The sequence below is a fragment of the Dromaius novaehollandiae genome, chromosome 8 (genome assembly GCF_036370855.1).
Source record: "Dromaius novaehollandiae isolate bDroNov1 chromosome 8, bDroNov1.hap1, whole genome shotgun sequence".
NCBI lineage: Eukaryota > Metazoa > Chordata > Aves > Casuariiformes > Dromaiidae > Dromaius > Dromaius novaehollandiae.
This window is the reverse complement of record NC_088105.1, coordinates 29,246,116-29,270,040: the sequence shown is the minus strand read 5'-3', so window position 1 is coordinate 29,270,040 and position 23,925 is coordinate 29,246,116. Positions and strand designations below refer to the sequence as shown.

At 50.0% G+C, this 23,925-nt stretch overlaps 2 protein-coding genes across 5 annotated transcripts; one reads left to right on the top strand and one right to left on the bottom strand.

The window, feature by feature from the left end:
• Positions 1-445: 445 nt before the first annotated feature.
• Positions 446-11,004, top strand: C8H1orf210 (chromosome 8 C1orf210 homolog). The gene is made up of 5 exons (XM_026096773.2): positions 446-528; positions 938-1,038; positions 3,791-4,298; positions 4,829-4,975; positions 5,772-11,004. The coding sequence occupies exons 2-5, from the start codon at positions 952-954 to the stop codon at positions 6,137-6,139; spliced, it is 1,110 nt and encodes a 369-aa protein (XP_025952558.1). The 5' UTR covers positions 446-528; positions 938-951; the 3' UTR covers positions 6,140-11,004.
• An 817-nt stretch (positions 11,005-11,821) lies between these two features.
• TMEM125 (transmembrane protein 125) lies at positions 11,822-22,169 on the bottom strand. 4 transcript variants are annotated; one of them, XR_003258662.2, is made up of 4 exons: positions 20,635-22,169; positions 19,337-19,458; positions 14,273-15,597; positions 11,822-12,077 (listed from the first exon to the last, which is right to left on the bottom strand). XR_003258662.2 is itself a non-coding variant. In XM_026096726.2 (3 exons), exon 3 carries the CDS (start codon positions 15,280-15,282, stop codon positions 14,620-14,622), a length of 663 nt encoding a protein of 220 aa, XP_025952511.1. In that variant the 5' UTR covers positions 15,283-15,597; positions 19,337-19,458; positions 20,635-22,169; the 3' UTR covers positions 11,822-14,619. The 4 variants fall into 4 exon arrangements, 3 of the variants coding, with proteins under 3 accessions (XP_025952511.1, XP_025952513.1, XP_025952512.1); XM_026096726.2 differs by having other exon boundaries at positions 11,822-15,597; XM_026096728.2 differs by having other exon boundaries at positions 11,822-15,597; positions 19,341-19,458.
• Between the last annotated feature and the right edge of the window lie 1,756 nt (positions 22,170-23,925).

Genomic DNA, 23,925 nt, shown 5'->3' with positions numbered 1-23,925 from the left:
GTGCCGGGGGGTCCCCAATCCCCTAAGACCTCCACAGGAGCCCTGGAAGCTGCTCTGAGAAATAGCTCTTTTATTAGTGACTCACCTGTGCCAGAAAGCCAGCTCCCTGAGCCGCAGCCACGTGCAGGGCAGCTTGCTGCATTTTTCAAACACTTTTCGGCCTGAAACACAATGAAACTCTCATTTCCCTGTCGGTCACTTGCCTGCAGCCTCAGCCCCTGCTCCTTGGGCTGAGCCTCGCCGGGAGCCCTGCGGCGTCCGGGCACAGCGGGGGCATAGCGGGGCGCTGCAGGGTCCCCTGAGCCCGCGGCCGTGCTGAGGGGCTGGCTGGCGCCTGGGGGACGTGAAACCCCCCACGACTGCCTCCCGCCCTCTGGGGCCAGCGCGTGCCTCCCCGGGCTGGGCGGCAGCGGCGGCGAGTGGAGGTGGTTAATGTGTAACCGGCTCCGCCACCTTTCCCCGCCGCGGCGCTGGCCTCCGCACGCAGCCCCGCGAGGCAGCACAGCGGCAGCCAGGCTCAGCTCCCAGGTGAGCGGCGAGGCCGGGGCCCCGCGTTGCAGAGGCCGTGGGGCGCGTGGGGCCACATGGCAGCGCGCATGGTGGGCAGGCCTCGGCACCGGGCCAGCGGCCTCTGTGGGCACATGGGGCGACGCGGTGCCCAGCCGGCCCGCGCCACGGCCATGCTGGCAGCAGACGCTGTGGCGTACGTGATGCGACGCGGCGCCTTGCCGGCACCTTTTGCTGCAGGCCGCAGCCAGCGGCGCGGGGCGATGGGTGCATCGCAGCCGTGGCTGCGTGCCGGGAGCAGCAGAGGCGGCCGCGCCATGGCTGGAGGCAGGGATCTCCACCGGTGCGGCCACGGCCACACCTCGCCCCGGCGCGGCCAGCTCCACCAACTTCCCCACCCGCCCCTGCAACCTGTTTTTCCGCCGTGCAGCTTCCTGGAGCCCAATGGCTCCTGCCTGCGTCCTCGGCGTCTGCAGCCTCCTGTGGACCTGGGCGGCCGTGACAGGACACCTGTGCAGCATCGACAGCCAGGTAGGGGGCAAAGGAGGCTCTGCGGTGCGTGGAAGCGGCTGGGTTCAGGCAGGGCAGCCCCGGGCGCCGGTGCCACCAGCACCAAGCAGCGGAGCCATGGCGCCATGCTCCTGCGGGCAGCAGCCCCCAGCGTGCAGCTCCCTCTCTGTATAACCTGGGACACGATCCAGTGAAATGAACCCCCCACCACGAGAAAGCAGAGTTAACTGGAGATCTGTGCTGGTGGACACCGGGCATGGAGGTGGTTCCTCCTACTCTGTCTCCTACTCCGGGAACCTCTCAGCGACCCCAGCACTGCTGCCCATAACCTTGTCACGAGCACTGGGTGCTGCACCGAAAGCAGCAGCGAGGCATGTCCCTGGGTGGCTTGCAGCCAAAATCCGGTGAGGAAAATTAGGCAGTGTATCATGGCCTGGATATTGGGGGCCCCTCAGGCCCTTCTCCCATGCCCGGTGATTCTGCGACAGAAGCCAGGGTCAGGACGACCCTGGGCATCAGGATCAGTAAGTACTTAACCAGGAAAAAGAAATATAGCTGTAAACCATCATGAGGGGAAAAAAAGGAGAAGGCTGAATGTGCCAGGAGGCCTTGGAGTAACAGCAGGAGTCAGCAGTTCGGCTGCAGCAGGCAGGAGTGAGAAAGAGGGCAGGAGAAGACTGTCATGTGCAGGAGGTGTTACAGCACAGCACTTACCACTGAACTCTCAGATGTGCCCTGAAAAAGTTTTAACGAGGAGATTGTTTTCCCAGCTTCCCCCACCCTCGCACGTGGAGACCTTCGAGCTTGGGATGGGTCCTGTGTGGGGCCACCGAGGCTGGGCCTCACTACACCCCAGCCCTCAGCAGCCCAGGTTTATCCCTTTCTCTAGTGAGCAAGGCCTGATAGGAGAGCTGGGCTGAACAGAGGATGAAAGGAGAGGTGATCATGCAGTTGGCAAGGAAATGGAAATGACTGCTAGCTAGAAAGCAGCCAGACCTGGGAATCTGAGGCTAAGGACCACAGTGAACTTCCAGCACAGCACCACCAGATACGTTACTACTAATGGGAAGGTCAGAGCCAACATATGACATTGAGCAACAGCCCATGATTGTTCAAACTGTTAAATTCCTACCTGTTAAATGGCCACCCTGGTTTTGGGGGGCAAAAATTTCATCCATTTAGATGGATCTGTGCACAGCCATGCACTACTGGCCTTTTGGGACAGAGAATGGTCCCCGGTCTGTTTTATTTACTAGCATAGACACAGCCAGCATGTATTAAGTCACTGTCATTCTCAGTGCATCTTCAGAAACATGCAAAGGGCTGGAAGCTGTGAATGCAACATTCCTGTACATGCCCTGAGGGAGCAGCTCTTGACATGGGTTGCAAATCTTCAGGAGATAGGGAAGCCGGAAACAGTGCAAAGGACAAGCAAAAAAGAGCAGGGTTCACTGCAGGAGTGGCTCAGAGTGTGTGTGGGGTTCATATGTTGGGACATGTCATCATGGGAATCATAGCTTCATAAATCTTGCACTGCATGTGCAAGCGGAAGAGGTAACTGTTCCTCCTCTCCAGGATCTGCATTGTAAGTCCCAGCAGAGTCCCTGTTTCTCCTGAACGTATACAAGACCCCTTAGAAAGGTCAGTGAGGTGTTGTGACTGTGCTGGATACCCTTTTGCTGTCAGTCAACCATTCCTGCTACCACGTGGCTAGCAAACTAGAAACCACCGGTGAGTAGAGGAGTGGCTTGGGCTGAACCAGCAGGACCTAAGTGATGTGGCTGGAAGGGGAAACCTCTCACAGCCCAGCCAGGCCACTGTCTCTGCAACCCTGCCGTGGCAAATGGCTTGCACAAAGTGGCACAAAGTCTCTTCTCTATTCCACTTCTCAGCTTTTCTTAATTTTCAGTGTAACTGATGGCTCAGCAAGACCAGGTTTTGCTTGGTGAGCTGCTGTAGGCTTGTCCCCTCTGCGAGCGTAGGAAGAGACGTGGGAGTAAGGAGCCGGGCAAGCTGCTTTCTAGAAGAGGCCACCTAAACCCAGTCCAGAGCCTTTTTGAAGAATCCTACAAAACTGCCTTTTTGAGGGAATTTCTCCACTAGAAGCAACTCTTACAATTTGATCTCCCCTTTTATTCTCCAAGCCCTTCCCAACAAACAACCCTTTCTCCAAACAGAGTATGGCTTCCACAAAGAGATATGCCAGATTGTGTTAAATTCACTTAGGACACGACTGCTATTGGCACTAAGAGAAAGGTATTTAGCTGTGGCAAAGGAGGGGAGCTGAAAGTCCTGGCAAAGACAGACAGACAGACTTGCACATAACAGACACCCTGCAGGCACAATGCTGCTGGACAGTCGCACAAGCGTGGTGGATGCAGCAGTCCTTATTATAAGTGAGTCCTCGCAATCCAGCAGTGACCTTCTTTGCAGAGTCCCAGAGGCGACCGGGAAGGGGCTTTGAGAGGGTCCCTGGTTCACCCTTCACTTCCACCACATCTGTCCAGGTTTCCTCCTCCAGCTCACTGCATTTCTCCTTTATTTCTTCAGTCTGTTTCTGTCCTGGGCTGTCCCACTCTATGCTCATCTTTCTCCATTTATCCTGGCCCACACCAGACTGGCAGCTCATGTGCTTTTACACCTCTCTGTGTCATTCCTTCTTTCAACTCTGCAAGGAGTAATTAATTAAGGCCTTTGAACTTCTGGAGAATCTCAGTCTGGAGATCCTCCACAGTACAGAGAACCCATCTCAGACAGTGACCCTTTTTTCCAGGGATGGGCCAACTGCAATGGGAAGAGCCTTCTATATGCTCCAAGTTCCCTTCCGAGAAACATCACCAGTTTGGACCTCTCCTTCAACTCCTTGGTCATGCCCAGTCATGGGACACTTTTGATGCATTTTCCTTCCCTGCGCTCCTTAAATCTCTCTAGCAATGCTTTGCTCACGTTGTATCCAGCAATATTCTCCAACCTCGGTGCACTACGCCTGCTGGACGTGAGCAGCTGCAGCATCTCCTACCTCCACACAGAAGCTTTCAAGGGCTTAGCAAACTTGCACACACTGCTCCTAAAAAACAACAATCTCCAAGAGCTAGAGGTCTCTCTCTTCCTGCCCCTTGGGGCTCTTTTCCACCTGGACCTGCAGAACAACGCACTGATCTCTATGGACACTTTAGTCCTGCGGCTGACGGAGGCAGTCCCACAGGTCCAGCTTGAAGGGAACCCCTGGGTCTGTGACTGCACCGCGTATCCTTTGCAGCAGTGGCTCCAGCATAGAAAAGGTGAGAAGATGCGGGTGGGGAACAGGCGTCAGGGACATTTTGGTTAAGAGGAATCCTAGATGTAGGAGTCATGTTTGATCCTTTTGTTCCAACCGCTTTGCAGGCTCTGAGGCTAGTCTTGAGGGATTTCTGATGTCCCTGTTGAGAGATAGCAAATTGAAATGTAATGTGTCAGTTCTTTACTTGCAGTTACACACAATAGCAAAGATTTCTAGGAATGACACAGGTAATCCTGTGGGAGTACGGTTCATATCAGTATCCATGAGTTTGGCACTTTCCAGTAAAAAGCTGCCTAATCACGGTCACACACTTGCACGGTTCTGCTTGTTGCTGATAGTTCCTTGGTCAGGGATTTTTTTCTTTTATTGTGCGTTACAGTGTGCTGAGGACTGGCTAGGCGGGAGGGCAGCACCAGCAGCACTCTGCTCCGCTTCCTATCACGCCAGGAGCAAGTAGAGGGCGCTTTTGCTGAACTGGGGAGGGTAAGGATGAAGACCCCCTTGTCCCACCTTAGGCTGTGTATCTCCCAGCTGTGCAGGTCACCTGCGCATCGCCTCCAGAGCTGTGGGGGCAGGACATCACAGCTCTGGATTTCCAGGACCTGGGCTGCAAGAAAAAGCAGCGGTTTCCTCGGGCTGACAACATGACACTGCCACTGATCACAGCGACTCAGAACAGTAAGTTGTACAGCTACGGAGGCTGCAGTAAGGACTAGTGCCCTCCTTCACTTGGTCACCCCCACAGGCATGTCCCTACTGCAGGCATAAACCCCTGCCGCTCCCCTGCAGGCCCAGGGACTCGCACTGCCTGCGCCACCCATGGAGCAATGGCTTGGCGGGGAGGATGGCTGTCACCTGGAGGTGTTTGCTGGTTGGCCAGGCTCTGTGCAGGTCAGCAGAAGATTTAGCAGGAGCCATACAGCTGCACCGGGCACACACTCCATGGTGATGGGCATCAGTATCAAACAGCTGCCCAGCAGTTTTCTCCTCAGTGTTCAGGCACCCTCTCCAGTTCAGTTACGTGGTGCTAGCTCTTGGTGAAGCTCTTGGTGCATTTATGTTGCTCTTAGTGAAAGCAATCCAGTGTTTACTGCCTAAGACAGGTGTGCACATGGCAAGCTACTGAGAAGAACTTGGTATGCTGCAGACTTGCACCCTGGCTCCCCTAGCAGAAACTGGTTTATGGAGCCATATTGAAATAGAACTGCAACAGCTACAATACTTCTGAAAAGCTGCTCTTAAACAGCTTCTCAGCATTTATTCTCCCAATAAAACTTGCAATGAGTGAGCAGAAGTCTTTGCATAGAAGCACAGTGGTGGGTCTGCCAAGTGCACTCAGTGGGCTGTTGCTGCCAGTCCCCCCTTGACAAGGTGAGGGGCACATGATGCACTGACATGCAGTGCCCTGACACATGATGTCCTGGCACACAATGTCCAACACGCGATGCCCTGACATGCCTTTCCTGTGCTGCAGCCACCACACCACCTGCAGGAAAGGGGGGAAGGAGCTGGCCATACCTGGTGGGCTTCCTGGTGGCAGCCATCAGCATCTCCATCCTGGTCGCACTGGCTGGCAAATGCAAGCTCTTCCACAAGAACTTTGCTAGCTACCGCCACCGGCCGCTGCCCGACACCAGCTCAATTGCAGGCAGCCACATGGAGGAGGGCACCAGCTGGGACAGGGACACCTCAGGCCGGGGGGACAGCGAGAGCCACCCCATGCCTGGTGCAGCTGGCTTGCACACTGAGGATGACGATGGCTTCATTGAGGACAACTACATTCAGCCAAGTGAGCAGATGCAAGAGGAAGAAGAAGAAAGGCAGTCACACCTTTCCATCTGAGACCACATGCCAACCACCTCCACTGCAGGGTCTCCAGCCCCTGCCCTGTCCCCTTTCCACCCCCAAAATCTCCACTTCCTTTCTCCATTTTCCACCTTCCCTTGGACGCTGGCCCCATGGCCTAAGTTGGCAGCAGGAAAAAAGGAGTGGAGAGGAGCAATGAGAAGAGATCAGCTGGGAACGGGGAGAGAAGCCGAAGGCGCCTGGCCCTGTGGTGGCACAAACAGCAAGAGCTGCCAGGCCCCCGCAGCCTCCCGGTGTGACTCCAGTGGAGCTGTGTTGGCACTGGGAGACACCAGACCCCCTTCTCCTCTCCCAGGCTTGCTCAAATGCTGAAGATGAATGAGACGGTGCTGATTGCAGCCCAAGTGGCCTGGCAGGGTGGGAGGACGAGGCTCAGGGTGCCTGCCCTGGTGCTTCCTTTGGGGTCTTAGGCACTGGCCCCACTGCCCTGCAGCGCTTGGCCTGGCCATGCTCTGTGCCCCACTCTCTTGTCACTCTGGGGTGACTCTGTTGTCACTCTGGGATGTGATTAAAGTGTGATTTAACCCCCCACTTCTGCTTGCAATGGTTTCTTGGGGCCCAGGCCCTCCCAGTAGTGGTGCCAAGATGAGCCTCCTGAGCTCCACAGCTGGCCCGGGGGTGTGTGGGGCAGCCTGGCAAGGGCCTCCAGCTTTGTCCTGGCATGGGGGGCTGTGCCAGGCCAGCATCAACAGGGGCTTTGCCAGGTCTTCCAGCAGATGAGAACTGTTTATCTTGCTTTCCCTCTCCTGTGATAGGGACACGGTGTTATCTCATTGTTAATCTCTGATTAAATGTTTGAAGCATCACTGCTGGTTAAATTTGTGTTTGACAAAATCTTCCCAGTCCACAGGAGGAAAGTTTAGGGTTGTAGCAGATAGCATTGGTTAATCCTTAATTATTTGACTAGAATTTGTGTAGTTTTAGTGATAGTCAATCTTTTTGTATTCCTTTTAGCAGAACTCCATACCTGGTGCAGATATTGAGTCATTTCTCCTTCATTTGGTCATTTGGGTCAGACCCATAGAGAACCTGAGCAGATCAATGAGTCTGAGCTTATGTGATTTTCTGATTCTCTTTTGTGCCTTTTCCTGCTTGACAGACTGCACTTTTTCATATTTGGGAGTGAGGGAAAGATCTCTGAATTTGCATTGCCTTGCACCACCACTGCCATGCTTGGGTACTCAGACCAAAAAATCCTGGTGCTTTGAGAGAAAGGGTGTCCAAGCTCTGCTGAGCATCACTGAAGAGCCACAGTCTGCTGAGCTGTCTGCAAAGAGAGGAATGTGTTGTAGGGGAGCAGATTCCCCTCTCATGGACCTTGTCTGTCTCCTTCTTTCCTTCCCATGTAAGCCTGTCTTTGTCTTGCTGATGTGTTGGTGTTGGTGTCTCCCTGTAGTGGAGACCATGGCAGAGCCGTCAGATGAGCCCTGAAGTAAACCTGGATGCTTCTCTGGGATTTGTATCAAGATCTCAGTAAAATGGGGCAATGGTTCAGACAGCCATGCCTATACCAGGTTTAATCTGTGAAGTTTTTCTAACTTCTAAAATCTTCTGTGATCTCTATACAGTGCCAAAGATTCTCCTGTAGTTGCATACTTACTGCCAGCAATGCCTAGAGCTGCTTGCTTGTGGTGGCAGCTGAAAACCACTGTGCCAGCGGGTGTCTCCAGCTGGAAAACCAGCTTTTTCATCAACGGCCTCCTGGAGTTGCTCTGGATAAAACTTAATCAGGATCTGACTTATACATTTAGCTCAGATGGCCAATTCTTTTCACAGCTCTCTCTCGTTGCTTAGATTGCAAAAATTTCTTGTGTTAGTCTCTTCACCCCAAAGCTGTAAAGCAGGAGGAACTTCTGGCTGAAGGATGCAGTGCTGGCATGAAAGTCCTGCAGGAGCTGCTCTGCTAGGCCCACCAGCAGGAGGCACCCAGCTGCCTCTGCAACTCCCCTTTCCTCTGCTGAAGAATTTGAAGGTAACACAGACTCACCCTTGGATGCTGAGGAAGGCTCCTGGTCCAGCACCTTTCAGCACTAATGAGAAGCTTCCTGCAGTATGGGATGCAGCCTGTGTGCAGCTATGCTTTTGTGGTGCACATGTGCCTTTCCCAGGGAAACTCTGAGATAAAGCAGTACAGTGATGACGGGCACTTCCAGCAGCCAATCCCTCTGCTGACACTGAGTTTTTAATGTTTTTCACCCCATGGAAACACTGCAGCATGTTCTTTAAATACTTACCACTTCTGCCTTACTGTGGATGGCTGCCCAAGCAGCAGCTGAAGGGCTCTGAATCCCCCTCTACCTCCTACAAGAGATCATCCGTAGCTCCCAGTGAGGGGATGCTCTGTTAGGTCGCCTGTGTAGCTCTTCAGGTTGGTGCAAAGGCAGACTGAAGCCAACAGATGAGGAGAGGGGAGGCTCTTTCTCACTTGTTTGTTGCTCTCAGCGACTCCAAGGAATTAATTGTTTCAGGCAGCAAGAAGCTGGCTGTTGTCATCAAGAAGCCTGGTCTGATCCTTTGTGTACCAGCATCACATTCATTCCTCACACAGCCGTTCAGTGTTTGAGTCGATGCCTCCAGCAACATCTGTGGTTGATCAGTTCAAGGTTCTCATCGGATAGTAAAACAGGAAAAGTAATGCTGAAGAACCAAAGTGAACAGAGAAGACCCCGTGTCCTCGCTATGGATAACAGGAGTATCCTGTCCTTGTGTGGGAATATTGTTCTGTCAACAGTGATCACTTCTAGCCTCATGTGGGGAAACAGGGCTGGGTGCCCAAAGGAACAAGTTCTGCAGCTGTTCTGCATTCCCAAGCCTTTGTGTCTAATGGGCCAGAGTAACCCCCTTCCTGGCCTCTGTTGTCATCTCCACATGTATTAAAACCCTTAGCCCACATAGTCACAGACTACAGAACTGAAGTCTTTGGGCTCTAGGGGTTTAAGTCAGACAAAAATTAGGAAAACTAGGAGCAAAAATGAGGTCTAGATTGCCAAGCTCCTTCCTCCATTCCAGGTAAAATGTTCATTATGGAGTTGGGAAATTGGCACTGATGGGTGATAGGTGCCTTTCAGCTGTATTTAACTAGGCTGTAGTCCTCCTGTCTCCAGCAGGGCAGTGGGATACCATAAGGGAGCACAGTAACTTGTGGAGATCAAGGGTTCACTGCTCTGTCCCACAAGCATGAGGCGGTAAAACTACAAGCTGCAAGAACCTTGTCAGAGAAAGGGAGCCAGAGAGGTTCACCCTGCTGTGCTCCAGCCCCGGCTGCAGACCCTGCCCCATGGCCAGAGGCAGGGGCTGCTTTGGATTTGTTCAGATGTTGACTGTCTCAGCCTAATGCTTAGGCATTTGATGCAGCCACCTGCTTTCATTGACGAGCCAGTTTGTAAAGCTTATTATTTCACTTTAAGAGACTGCAGGTGTCTTCTAGCTCCTTGCTAAAGAAGCAGAGCATGACCTAGCAATGAAATTTCGGAGTAGCATGTTACTCATGTAATTTCTTTCACATTGGTTTAACACACTGACAGGTACATTTTTGCATGCACTTTCAAGGACCGAATAACACAATGGTAGTCTTGTACACATACAAATCTGTTACTATAGGATCTTGTACACACAGTCCTTGTGCATTGCTGCAGGGTTTCTGTGTACATTTTTCCAGAACTATTTCCTGTTGTGTTGCTTCTCTATTTTCCTCCTTCACTTGTTAGACTTGCTAGAAAGGCATTTACCTTTCCCATGGCTGTGCCTGTGAACACAGCTCTCTGCAAGGCCGAGCCAAGCTCTCGGAGTGCTCTGCTCCCAGCGTCAGGCAGGCATGCGCTTTGGAGCGAAACGGCCTTGTCTCAAGGGGTTGATTACAGACTCATCCTAGTATCTGTATCTCTTACCGCGAAGTTATAGTATACATTATAATTTTTGCATTCCTGTCATCTCTGTGGTCAGATAAGCAGCGCATGAGACATAGGTAACTCAAAGTTGTTTCTGCTGAGGCAGGACCACAGCCAGCCATGTATATATGGGTCACGCTGAAGTTATATGAGCTGAGCAGCAGCAGCAGCCTCCTTCCTTAGCAAGTGATGGTCCAGCTCTCTGCTGGAAAGGTTTCCTTGGGAGCAGCCTAACTGTTAATCTTCCTGGTAGTTTGGGGATATCTCTGTTGTGCTGTGGAGCAGGATGCTTCATCACAGGGACTACATGTCTTGCAGCTCTGCCACATCACTCATTCCCCTGCACTCCATTTAACTGTAAACTTTTTGCTTTATTTCTCTAGGTATTAGGATATTTATACCCCACAATGTATACAACAGCAAATAATACATGTTGGAGAGCATAAACCAAAGGGGACTATTAGATCACGTGTTTGATGTGTAGTACAGGCTACATGTCTTGCCCAGTAACTTAAAGCATCTTCCAGAGAAGGAACTTATTGTCTGAAACCATGAGGAGACAGAAAAACAGTTGGTTTGTTCTAACGGTCAGTCAGTTTTCTCTCTTAAAAGCCATATTTCTAAACTGAATTTTTCCTGGCTTTAGTTTTGCAGTTGCTGCCTCATGTTTTGCCTTCTGGGCTCATCTTAAGAGCCCTTTACTACCTGTGCCACTCACTGTGAAGATATAATATATGCTGTAAGTTTTGAAAACTTCTTACATCCTTCTGGCAAAATGTAATGGGAGACTTCAATCTGAGGGCTAGAAAAATGAATTTCAGTTATCTTTCAGACACTTTTTTCTGGGGTTTTCAATATGCTTTTTATCATATGAACACGTGTGTTAGATGCAATATTTTAGTTTTGGTCTCACTGATGTTTTTAAAGAGATTAAAAATACAGCTCCTTCCCAGATTTATTTATTTCAGGATCTCACTTACTCTCTTCCCTCAGTATCTAACGGTGAGCCCCTGTCTACTTTGACGCTATTTGTCAGCCCATGAGTTTATTCTTTAACTGAGCAGAAGTGGCTATTTTTCTGATGTGCAAAGTGTATAGGTCCCACGACAACCCCTCTCTACCACATCCAGGCAACTTCAGTGCAAACCCGTGGGTGCCTGGCACCAGTTGCCTGAGGCAAAAAACCGTGCATCTGACTTGCAGAGTTAGGGATATCAGAGGGCCAGAGCAGAAAAGGAGGAGCCTTCTCAAAGCAACGTATGGAGTGGTCATCCCAGGAAGCTGCCGAAGGACCAAAGTTCACGCTGGCGGATGTGTACAGGAACAGAAAGGTATGCGGGCAGACTGGTTCCAGGCTCGCTTGGAGGCAGCAGCTGCCGCTCAGGGTGAAACAACTTGTGTAAACAAACGAGCCAGCACCATCACGGGCAGGAGGCTTTGCACACTGCCTGTGAGCTCCCTTCAGCAGCACAACAGCAGCTCGGGCTCCTAAACCAGAGGCAAGAGGGGCCTGTTATGTCTAAGTCCTGTAGCAGAGGAGATGCATGCACATCTGGAGATCTTGCATAAGGAAATACATATGTGCATTTGGGGAACTATGGAGGTATTGCCATGCTGGCTGATGAGCTGGAACTGCAGCCGAAGGATGGCCCCTGGGCTGCCGAGATTTCTGCCCTGAGCTCAGCCTGAGCAGAGCTCAGCTCCGCACAGCCCGGCAAACTACCATTCCTGAGAGAGGCCCACACTGAAGTATGAGGCTTTGACACAGTCGACTTCTGCAACACTTTATTATGCTTTTCCATGCACAACAAAGGAAACAAGGGAAAGGAACAAAACAGTAATGCTGCTGCAGGAGGTGAGTCAGAGACTGGCTCAGTACAGGCCGTCCACATGGGCAGCCACATTTCCAAATCTCCATCTTCAGAAACAGCCTGTTTTTATCCATTATTTCCTTGGGTTGCTGACATGGTCCTGAAGCATCCTCTTCTGGCAACATTCATGTGCACTTAAGGCACATTTTGAAGGGTCTGTGGAGGGGCAGATTCACATTGACATGCAGACAGCATGGAGCTGCAGGCCAGGCGCAGACATGCATGTTCACAGAAATGTGCAGATGTGCAAAAGAGCTGGTGCACAGACAGCTGCGACCCAGTCCACACATGGGCAGGTCAGGGAAGCTGGGAATAACTGCAAAAGCACTGAGGCAGCCTGGAATAACTGTGCACACAGCAACATAGATGTGTAGAGCAGCAGCTGCGCAGGTGCAGCAGTGTTGGTGGTGCAAAAGTGCTGCCCAGCTCTGGGCTATTGCTTCATTTATAAGCTCTGGACTTCCTGCCGAACCTGGGGTTAGACTGGGGAAGGACTGCCCTTTGCTACCCAAATGTGGAGTGTTTAATGCAGAAGGACCTGATCTTTGTAACACCCTCTTAGTTCTTGGGCAGATTCGGGGAAGTAATGCAGTGAAAGGAGGAAACAGCAGTTTAATAAAATCTACAGATGATATGAAACTGGCAGAGGAAAATGTAGAAATATCAGAGATACAGAAAACAAAAAACAAAATAATGTTACTTTAGAAAAAATAATCCAAGACTTCAGGAGGAAGGAAAGTCAGTAGGAACAGGGCAAGAGTGGATGAATACAGAAGTGCTCTCATGTGATCTGAGTGCCTCAAAGACAGCATGGGCAAGAGCTGCAAAGGGATGAAATCCTCATTGCCCAACATACACCTGGTGTGGTTCACTGACTATGAACCTCTGACTTTGCTTCCAGGTGTAACATGGACAATGATTCATGCCGTTACTAAGGGAATGAGCTATGGTCCTCTTTAAAATAAATTTGATGCCAGACCCCCCAAAAGACCAGTTTAATCTAATTGTTCTTGCTCCATTTCAGTGACCCTAGTTCTCAGAGGGATCATCACAAATAAAGAGCAAAAATACTGGCTGAGGCAGAACAACTCAGGTCAGGGGGAGATGAGAGCAGGCAGGAAGATGAAGAGAGAGAAGCAAGCAAAGGTTGCTCAGCAACAACTTCACCAGCAATGCAGGTTAGGTTCTGCGTCTATGGAAAGGGCAGGAGCAGTGAAATGGTTTGCAGCTCTTACGGACAAAATGAAAAATTTGACAGGTAAATTAGCCTAAATTCAAAGGAAAAGTTTCCAAGGGTGAGTTGTTAGCCTGCCTCTAGGACAGGCAGATAGATATTCTCATAAACATAAAACACCAAAAAGGCTCACAGTGAGGCCCAAGTGGCAACAGAACAACTATTATATGCCAAGCAGCAACAGGCTGCTGCCACACTTGGAGGACAGCGAAACAGCACAGAAAAGCTGCTGCGCTGAATCTGCTCCCAGCAAGGATGGAGGGGAACTACGTGCTTCTCACAGCAGTGGAGGTGCATCTGCTTGGGAAACTAATGTAGGAGGGCTACAGTGCTTCCCCTTCCCCTCCCTCACAGAGCAGGAGCTCTCTGTGCAGACCAGCCCCAGGCCTGTAATTCCAGCAGCCCTTCATCGTGCTCCTGGCTACTGCTCCTTGCTGTTTGTGGATTGCGTGCTGGAGCATGCCAGTGTGATAACAGAGCCTCCTCCGACACTCAGACAGTCCAACACTGAAAACCCATCAGGGTGCTAATGCCAACAATTTGCCTCCCCCTTTGATCAAAATGCAGAAGACCATGGGCTGCAGAAAGGTAATAATGGAAAATCTCCTGGCATTGCAAACGCAAATGGCATTTCGTGTGCTATCAAACCATGACTGGCTCAGACACAGACTCACGCACAAATCCCATGCTCACTCCCACAGACATACAGGTGCTTTCTCAAGGGGAAGCCCCTCGCAGCTGTGCTTCATACCTAGCTCCCTCTGCTTGCATTCAGCACGCCTGGTAACACTCACAATATTTCCTGTCATTTATCAGCTGTCACTACAGGCTGTTCTTATTTTCAGGGCTCCTGAAAGCTGGCAGGAAGAGGGGGACACACAGCACAGGGCATCACAGTATGCTTAACTTGTACACACCTTCACACACTCAGAGGCACAGATTATGAACTGCTTACAGCTAAGACATGGGCCAAGTCAACAGCTCTGCAGAGAGCACAAGGCGATTTTACACCACCAGCAATCACAGCCTCTCCTGCCATAGGATAACATGACACAGTGCAGGGACCAGCAGGAACCGAGCAAGTACTGGGGTCCCCAGAGGTATAGGACAGGCTCACCTTAACTCCCTCTGTGTCAGCGGGGCCACAGCTGGGCTGGCTGGGCAGGCAGCAACTGTTGCAGGAGGCTTTGCTGAGATAAAAAGCAGAACAGGCCAGCACTGTGCCTGTAAAGCTCCAGCTCATGAAGCCTGTCCAGGCAACTCGGGGTTCCTGCCGCACTGTTAGCCTGAGGTAAAGCAAATGGCAGTCATCTCTGAAAGAAACATAAGGCACACTGCAAATCTCGCCCTGCTTTGGGAAAAAATGGTGAGGACAGGAGGCACAAGCCCCGCTGATGAGTCATATCCGGTAAGCCTCGCACAGAGGTGTCCTGCCGGCACTGGTGCAGCTCCGATGGCTCTGGGTCAGATCAGGTTGGCCATGCTGGAGGTGGGAGGAAGTCGCCTGTTAGCAGCAAGACGGCCGGAGATGGTGAAGACACTGATTTCACCTGTCTCCAAGCTTCGAGGAGCAGCTCGGCAGCAGGAGGTGCACAGCAGATAGAGCAGCAGGGAGAGGAGGATGGCACTGCCAGCAGCCAAGAGGATAATCCCACTGGTGAACATGCTGGCCAGCGGCCGGACAGGGCTGAGCTGCATGGTCGTGGTGGAGAGGATGGTGAGCACAATGCCACAGATCAGCAGCACCAGGGCGCTGAGCAGCAGCACCAGGCAGTCTGAGAAGCCCCCACTCTTTAGAAGCTCAATCTGATCCCGACTGCGGATGCAGTTCATATCCTGGATGGCAGAGCTCAGCAGCTGCTTCAGCAGCACGAGCAGGGCCAGGAGGCAGAGCGTGGTGCCCACAGCCAGCCGCCACTCCCCAGACCGGCTGCTGGTGCTGTACAGCAGAATGATGCCCCCAATCCCGCAGGCCAAGATCAGTACCACCGCCATCCCATAGCACAGGATGGACTTCTTGGGGTCCTGGAACCACCAGAGCTCCACGTGCTCTTCCAGGATGTTCCTCTGGATGTGGTCAGCGTCCGCAGGGGTGCGGGGTGTGCTCAGCTCTGCCAGCTCTGGCATGGTGAGTGCCTGGGTGGGGAGGGCACAGTAGGATGGTCACACAGATGAACCTAGACCCTTACAGTGAAGGGGAGCGTCAAAGCGGTGGCAGTTGTGAAGGCAGCAGCATTTCTCAAGCGGGGATGACTCTGTCTCATTCTTTGGTGCCCAGTGGAGCTCCCTTCTGTGGTGGCAGTGCCACCCAGAGAGCTATGGTCCGTGTGCTGGGTCCGAGCCCTGCCTCCAAGCAGAGTTCCAGAACATGGTGGAGCATCCCCAGAGCAGCACTGTCGGGGAACAACCGGGGCGCAGTCCTTCCTTTCCTGCACGTTTCATCTGAAAGAGTCAAGAAGAGAAAAAGATATCATTAAACAGAGTAACAAGAAATCCCCCGCCAAACCCTGAGCCTCCGTTGCTCAGGGCTGGTTGACAGACTTTCCCCTGCCTCCCTCACAAAACCCCCATGCCTTGGAGCACTGGTCAGCCACGCATGTCTTCCCAGGAGAGCTCCACACGCTACAGCAGGGACCTCAGCCTTCCCCTGCCCCAGCAAATTCCCTCTGCAATGCCCTTGCCCAGTGCACGTCCCTGCCTCTCCAGCCCCAGGTGCCCTGTGCAGAGGCTACTGGCACATCACTGCCTGCAAGGCTCTGACTCCAGCTGGTGCTGGCAGCAGGGCAAGGACGGAGCAGAGGCTGGTCGCTCCTGGGATAAAGCCCCATTCACAGCTCTGGCTTTACATGCTCCCTCATCAGCATCAGCCTCTTGTCACCAACTGGTTCTGCTGCCTAGAAGGACAGCAGGAAGGTGGGGGTCAGGACTGGGGCTTAACCCTTCCAGTCCAGTAGCTGAAACAGCAAGTGCTGCCCTTGCTGCTTGGCCTTGGTCCCACTGCAGTTCCTCAGCCTTGTCCCTATCCCTGCAATCCCTGTCCCAAGTTTCCTACAGAAACATGACAGTTATTCCTCTGGTGGTCTCAGCACTTCCCTGGAAAGAGCCCCACAAACAGCTTGGACCTTGCACTTACCAGTTTTGCTCCTCTCTCTGTTCCTCCTGACCCCAATGTGCCTTCACCATCGGGAGGGCAGCAGAGGAAAGTCACTAGTGGCTATGGGGTTGAGGCAAACCCTGTGGAGCTGCAGTTAGCTGGCTGCCATTCAGCAGAGTGCCTTTCCTCAGCCCTTAGCCCAGCTCCCCAGGGCTCATCACCTCCTCTGCAAGCACATCCAAATCCTGGCTTGCTTTCTGGCCCTTGTTACTGCTTATCTGGGCAAAGTCTTACACCAAGTACAGAAATCACTTGTATTTTCCTCACATAACCTCCTGCCCATAGTATATGAGTGCTCTGGCTGGTCAGAAGCACCAGAGTGGCCTCACTAGCCCAGCTGATACCCAGAGCAAGGAGCTGGTGGGGAGGACAGCACTGGGACATCTGGCAACACTCAGGTATGGCTGAGCCCTGGAGACATGGGGCAGACCTCAGGGGCCCCAGAACTAGGCTCCCTGGTCACCTCCCAGACACGTCAATGCACACCCTCAGTGTTGCTCCCATGACAGCACAGGCACTGGCTGCCAGAGACACAGACACAAATTGCCCAAAGTCCCACAGGAGTCAGAGCCAGGACCAGGCACTGATGCAGACCTCCAGTGTCTGTCAGAGCTGTGTCAGAGCTCCCAAATGGAAGAACAGTCACACAGTACCCTACCTGCTAAAAATGACTCTCCAAGAGACTATCAGCCTGTGCCAAACATGCCCCATTTGTCTTTATGCCACACTCAGCATAATGTTGGGATTCAGCCCTCATTTTTGGGCTCATTAAAAGCAGGCAGTGACTTTTGCACATGGCAGCCCTCCGCACTCCCGGGATCTTTTCTGATACAGCTCCTTTATTTCAGACAGTCTTCACAAACGGCATCCCCTTGTGCCAGTGCCTTTGCTACCTGCTGTAGGTAATAGGAGTCTGCCCTGATGCACAGACCAGAGTCTGGGCAGGCTGCTACAGACAGCTCCAGAGCATGGGCTGAGGAGAAAAATCATCTCTTTGGCATCTTCAGCAGGGATGCCTAGAAATCCCTCTTCATCAGGGACAAGCCACTGCAGGGTGGGGGAAGAGGGAGGACAATGAGACAGGGGCGCCTGAACCAGACACAGCCTGACAGTGTCAGGCCAAACTCCTCCTGAGTCACTCCCCGGCTGTGATGGAGCATGAGGTCACTTTGGACGTCGCTCAGGGCAAGCCGCCAGCTGAGCTCACGTGTCCAGGAAGTCTCTAACCACTGCTCATTTGCAGGCCTGGGACCTGATGCACTGCATGAGTTGTGCACTGTGTTATTTCCCTGCACAACTGGTGGTGTCGGCAGGGACTGGACTGAACTGAAACACAGAAATCCATGCTCCAAAGGGCACACTTGTTTGCAGGCTCTTGGGAGGTTTGCAACTCCTGGCTGTACCCAGAACAAGTAGAAAGCGTGAATTAGGGGAAGAAAAAGCAACTGAGCATGCTGATTTTGTGTCTGCAGGGCCCAGTTCACTTAGGCATGAGACAGCAAAGACACCTCTTTCTGCCTGCAAAGCGGCATGTGCCCAGGACACAGGCACCCAAGAAGGTGATGATTTCAAGGGGTACTTCAAAGTAAAGGGGTGAGAAGGTATTGAGCCTGGGGCATTTCCCCAGCTCACACTATAGCTCAGCTTGCCCTGTGTTAAGCACTACTTCCTCCTTGCCTTTCCTTCTCCAAGCACAGACCTGCCTTATCTCTCCTCATGGACAAAGGGGTGAGTCTAGTAGATAGCAGGTTTGATGATAAGATAAAGATTTTTGTTCTAGTGAAGCATAAAATCAGAAGTGCAAAGTCTGTGGCCTTCTGTTGCTTGACCAAAGTTGCACTATAATCAAGTTGTGCTCCAAACAGTAAACAAAAACAACACAAAGCAGAAACCACAATGAGGGAAAACACGATCAAAAGTAAACCTATAGCATTGCATTCTCATGCTTTTTTAAATTTAATCACTTCAATTTTAATTTGCCCAGAATAAGGTCAGGAGCAATATAAAACTGTTAGCACATCTGACTGCAGAACATAATAAGGTAATGTCCTCAACAGGCACATATTTTCTAATATTTTATTAACCTTTATTAAGTGAATGATTTGGAGCAACAAAAACTTCCATGCCTCCATGTTTTCTTGAATCTGTTTGAAAATGTTCTGGGAATATAATCTTTTGCCCTATAAATATCCATATTTGCTTGGGGTTCTTTAGACTGTGAGGATTTGTATCACTAGTTACAGTATTTTTACTCATAGGATCATTCTTCAGCTTAGGTCTTTTGCCTCCTATCCTTTCACTGCACACCTCTTAAGAAAAAACTGGCTGTCTTTCTATTTTAAATTCAAGTAGCCCTATCCTGGGCTCTCATCCACCACTCTTTGGAGAAAGGATGAAAGTAGACCTCATCATAACACAGACCCTCTGTGAGTTTAAGCCAGTTAACCCATCAGATGAGCCAGTCTGACAATTGGTGTATAACAGGTCATTAATGTCTACCGTTTACCTTGTACTGAACCCAGCACCTTTAGTGCTGCCATCCTTGTATGCAAGATAAAAGGAGGAGAGGTCCAGCCCACTTGCACAAAGCAAGTCAAAGGCCACATTTCAGAACAAAATTTACAAGCTGTTTTCTTCCACACTACTGTCTGGCAGGCGGGGAGGAAAAACAGTAAAGCACTGGGAACTCAGGAAAACCAAAATGATAGTGTCTTTCCTTTTCTTTTCTTTTCTTTTTTCCCCACTCTAACAAACATTAATTGAGCATTGGGAGTCATCAGCTGGTTTCCGACCATCCCTGGCAGCAGGTGTGAGAAACAAGCTCCGGCCAACTGCCTGGAAACAGGTATATGCATTTACTTATTTATACTCTTTTCATGGCCTGTTACTGTCTGATATCTGACAGATGGTCATGGACTGTACATTAATTAACACTTTCTTTTCAGAGCCACATACAACTCAGCCATTGAAATATTCCTCACTTCCCTCCTCACCCCTAACCCTAGACAGTCATGAGACAGTGCTTACCTACAGCATTCAGGAGAGAAAGCCTTGTGGTGGGACAGGCTCCTGCAGTGCTTCCAGCCTTTGGAGTGATTTTATGCAATTATGTGAGCATTGTGAAGACTGGGGAAGACTGGCAAGATTTGCTATAAAATAAACACAGAGACAACAACATGATTGTCATGAGCTATCTAGATGAGATTCAACAGAGTCTCTCAATCTCCAAGACATACAAGCCATCTTCTTCCCCTCTTTCCCCAGGTCTGGCCACGGTATGTTTGGGACGGACTTGTCACCACTCTGTGCTTCATGTTACCCCTTACCCAGCCCCACAAGCCTGTATTCCAGAATAGACATAAATATTTTCCCATCCTTTCATGCACTTTTTCTAACTCCCCAGGAGATACAAAGAGAATTAAATTCATCTATGTTGTTTTATATCTGAATAGCTGCCAAGACACAAAGCAGAAGCTCTGAATATCATGGTGCTCAAGGCCCTTCTGTGCCCCTGGGATCAGGGACACTGCTGATTTGGGACACATATGATTGACAGCCTAGAGGCAGGTAGGGCGCAACTCTTCTACGAATTCAGGAGTGGGGGATAGAGGAATTTGCTTGGAATGAGAGTATCAGAGTTTTTCAGTGGCATCTATCTGTCTCTCCCAAAACCCTGATAAGAGATTCATGCTCTCCTCCAGCTGCTACATCAGTTATCAGCTCCCATTGCTTCTCTTTTCTGGGGCAAAGACCAGGCAAACCTATGCTGTCTAACATGTGTCTTTGAGGAAAACCCACCCTTTTTGCCCTACAAAAGGGATAATACTTTCCCGTAAGTGAACATCTCTCCTACCAGCACTCTTGCCACCAGACATCACTCTGGAAGCCTCAGGGAAGCCCTGGGTGATGGTAGCATCCTCCCTTCCTTTCACCAAGTCTAGGGACCTGGGGACAGGGGATGGTTTGTCACAATAGGGTCCGTGTACAGATGCTTTTTATAGAAATCTAGATGGCTTCGGCATGTTGCATTATGAAGGTTCCTGATTGCCATCCTTTCCATTCAGCCTCCTAACACCAAAAAGCCTGTCCCGATGCACCTGTGCCTAGGGAGGCCTGTGAATCCTGAAAGAACATGAAACACCCAAGTCTCACATGACAAGAGGAAAGACGAGGATGCAAAGAAGACATGTGGAGGCAAAAGACAGGACCTCTTAAGGAACTTTTCTGAAGCAGTCGACACACCTGTCCATGGGTACTGATGAAATATGGCCCTTCCCTCCCCCTACACAGGTCCCAGAGCCCTTCCTTGAGAAGAGTTCACTCACCTGCCGCTGACACGTTGCCCACACACGATAAAGCCCAGCACTGTTTCCTACAGAGGCTCCTGGCTGGCAGCAATGTGTTTTCCAGACTTTCCTTCCACTGGATCAAGCTAATAAAGGTGCTCAAAGGTAGAACCTAGTCTCTACCCTTCCTCTGGCATCTACCTGCCAAGCAATAGGTGTTCCTGCCGGCGTCCCTTCCTGGTCCATCACAGGCGGGTTGTGGCCGCCGATAGGCTGGCTGCACCGCGCTCGCCTCTCGCTTGGGCAGGTGCATTCCCCAGCAGGGTGGCGTCTCAGCAAACCTGCTGCTGGCCTTGGAGAGACTCCAGAGACGTTTCGGTGCGCAGGCCCTACCCCTCCCTCCCCGAGCAGGATCTCTCTGCACGCCGGTCCTGGAAGGTGCCTCATTTCCTCCCGGGCACAAGTGAAGAGGTGCCAGATTTAGGGAGACGCTCCAAGGCAACAGGTGAGAGGAAGTTTGCAGCCAAGTTGGCAGCACTAGGGAAGATTCAACGTATTAAGCAAGTATTGGGTGTTACGTGGTATTAAATAAGGTAACTCCTGCACTATTGGCTAGGCTAGGACCATCTGACCACATCAGAAATGGATCTCTGTACAGCATTAAGCCACGCAGGCAGGTAAGTCAGGCAAGATGTCACTGCCATTTCCCCTTGGCCAGACAGCCCTGGTACCCCATTCCCTGGGAATGTGACAGCTTCCAAATTTGTCAGTGTAAAATCTGACAGAACTTGTGAAACTTGTGCAATATAATCTATCTGGTGCTTGGTGTCCTCGACCCAAAACAACAAAAGGGATGTGGAGGGTTCCCCTGTACAAACACTCTTGAACAACGAGCTTACTCCTACCAGAAAAAAACATCCTTTTGTTGGGCCAGTTAACAAACACATCATTCAACAGGAAACCTTGCGCAGCTTTAAAGATGGCCACATGGTTGCTTTCAAAAGTGGCCTGTAACTTTACAAAGTGTAAGATGTTCACCAGCAACTTTAGAGAGGGAACAAGAGGACAAAGCAGGAGGTGTCTTTGCACCCTGAGAGAACTTTAACCCATCCGAAAGCATGAGGAGGTAGGCAAGGAACACCATACAAGCATAATGTTTTTCACCACATGCTTATCTATCTAATATTTACAAAGGCCAGAGCTCTTTTGAGTATGCTTTAGCTAAACAGCAGGACTTGGAAATACACTTCAAGAACAGGCACCAGGATGGAGCTCTGCACCCAACAAGCAGCCAGGGAGGCCAGTGTCTGGACACTGTGAAAGCTTTATGATACACTGCTTAGGATTCAGAGCAGGCTATTCAGCAAGCAGGGCTCCATAGGGATCATTACCTAGTGTTGGAGCAGACACTAGCTGAAACATTTTGAGGCTGGATAGCATCTGTTCATTGGTAACACTCTTTCCTCATGGTAAGTTCAGTGAGTTTAAAAGTAAAAGGCAGATATCCTCAGTAAGGGTGATTCACAAAGTGCCATGGCATAAAGTGGGATGGTGATGGCTACTCTCCATTGAGGAATATAAATTTTTAGCTACTCTTGTAGCTTTTCAGAACAAAGGTATCTCTTGATATATTATAGCAAGTAATTTGCTGAAACTTCTACAGATAAGAGATTCAATACAATTCAGAAGACCATCAGCATTCAGAATCATAATCCAGTTACAACTTAATTCTGAAAACATTTCCGCAGCATATGCATGGGAGATTGACCTTGGCCTTGTTTTCCCAGTATAGAAGTGGTCAGTACATCTATTTTGCTTCCAGTGGGTCTCTGATAAAACTCAGTTTTAACATTCTGCTGTGTCTGACTTTTAACATTCTCCCTTATAAACAATACTTTAGTTGCCTCTCTCCAGCCAAGATCAAGTTCAAAATCCTCTTGAATCCTGTTTGCCAGCTGTGTACCTAGGCTTCATCCAGCAGGCCGTGCATTGTCTTTAAAATTTTATCTTTCTAATGCGGGTGACACATGGGCATACTTTTAAGCATATTAATCACCACTCAGAAATCATTCTTCACTTGCATATTCTTTTTCCTTTTATTAGGACAGGGTTCTTCTTTTTTAGAAAGATTGATTCCATTTATCTAAACCACATCTATTAAAGCAGTGGCTTCTACCACTCAATTTACTCTGACAAAGTGAGGGGAAAATTATACCACATGGGAGTCTAGCAAATTAAAATGGGTGTGTTCTGAAAATTTAAGAGGGAACTAGTTTCTAAAATATTTGATAATTACATTAATTACATCCTCTTTCTGTATAGGAAGCATCAAGATGATTATACGGGGGGGGGGGGGGGGGGAAGAAGAGTGTTAAGCTTTCCCATTAAGAGACCAATTCCATTTTTACTTCTTCCTTTTGTTCCTGTCAAACTTGAGCTTCATCAGGTTAAGGCTGCAAAATAAAAAAGTAGGACTAAAGAAACTTCATTCTGCATTCATGGGCAAAACATTCAGCTCACATCTCCTAGGCTGTAGCAGCTCACGGAATCATCTGTTTTACCACAGCATTAGCCTGGAAAGGAGTCTGGCATCTCCGATGTTAACACAGCTTACATGTTATCCAGTCTTGACACCATGATCTTCTGTAAAGTATTATTAGGAGTATGTAGAAAGCACTTGTCACTTCTCAACAATTCAGAACAGGAAATGGAAACAATAATGCACTGACAGTTAAACACCATATAGTTCCCATCTCAATCAGTAGCTTAAACTTAGGATGTACAAGTACTATTCCTCAGTGAGGCAAGTGTGTATCATGCACTGACAACCAAAGATGCAAAAATTCACTTTCTTTTCTCCCTAATTATTAGGTAGATAACTCCTTGTCTTTTTTTATGCATGAGTATACTGCAAAGTAACTTTTTTAGAGGAATTTCACTGAAGAAATAAACTGGAGGGGTAGCAGATGTTAGAAAGAAGACAAAGATGAATTTATCTACATAACAGGAGAGTTACAACATAAGGTTTGGACTTCATTGCAGATTTTGGAGTGTGAAACTGGGCTATCTTTTTGTTCTACAGAAATGATTATAATAGATGATACAATGTGTCTCTAGATATGAGGCAGGGGCTTGAGCAAGGGCTCCAGCTCAAGTGTACTTGACCACTAGATAAAGGCTGCCTTCACAGGCTAATTATTTTTAATCTGTGCCTGGATAGCTGCTTGGAATAACAGTGACATCTGTCTCATATTATGGGCAGTCATGTGTATGGATAGGCAATTCAATGCTTGCAAATAAAAGGCTGATATTGATTTTTGCAGCACGATA

What these genes read in the sequence shown, in the direction of transcription:
- C8H1orf210 (XM_026096773.2), top strand. Translation starts at nt 952, where the DNA reads ATGGCTCCTGCCTGCGTCCTCGGCGTCTGCAGCCTCCTGTGGACCTGG. An exon ending in TGTGCAGCATCGACAGCCAG is followed by an intron (nt 1,039 to 3,790) that starts GTAGGGGGCAAA and finishes CCTTTTTTCCAG; the next exon opens with GGATGGGCCAACTGCAATGG. An exon ending in GATCACAGCGACTCAGAACA is followed by an intron (nt 4,976 to 5,771) that starts GTAAGTTGTACA and finishes CCTGTGCTGCAG; the next exon opens with CCACCACACCACCTGCAGGA.
- TMEM125 (XM_026096726.2), bottom strand. Translation starts at nt 15,282, where the DNA reads ATGCCAGAGCTGGCAGAGCTGAGCACACCCCGCACCCCTGCGGACGCT.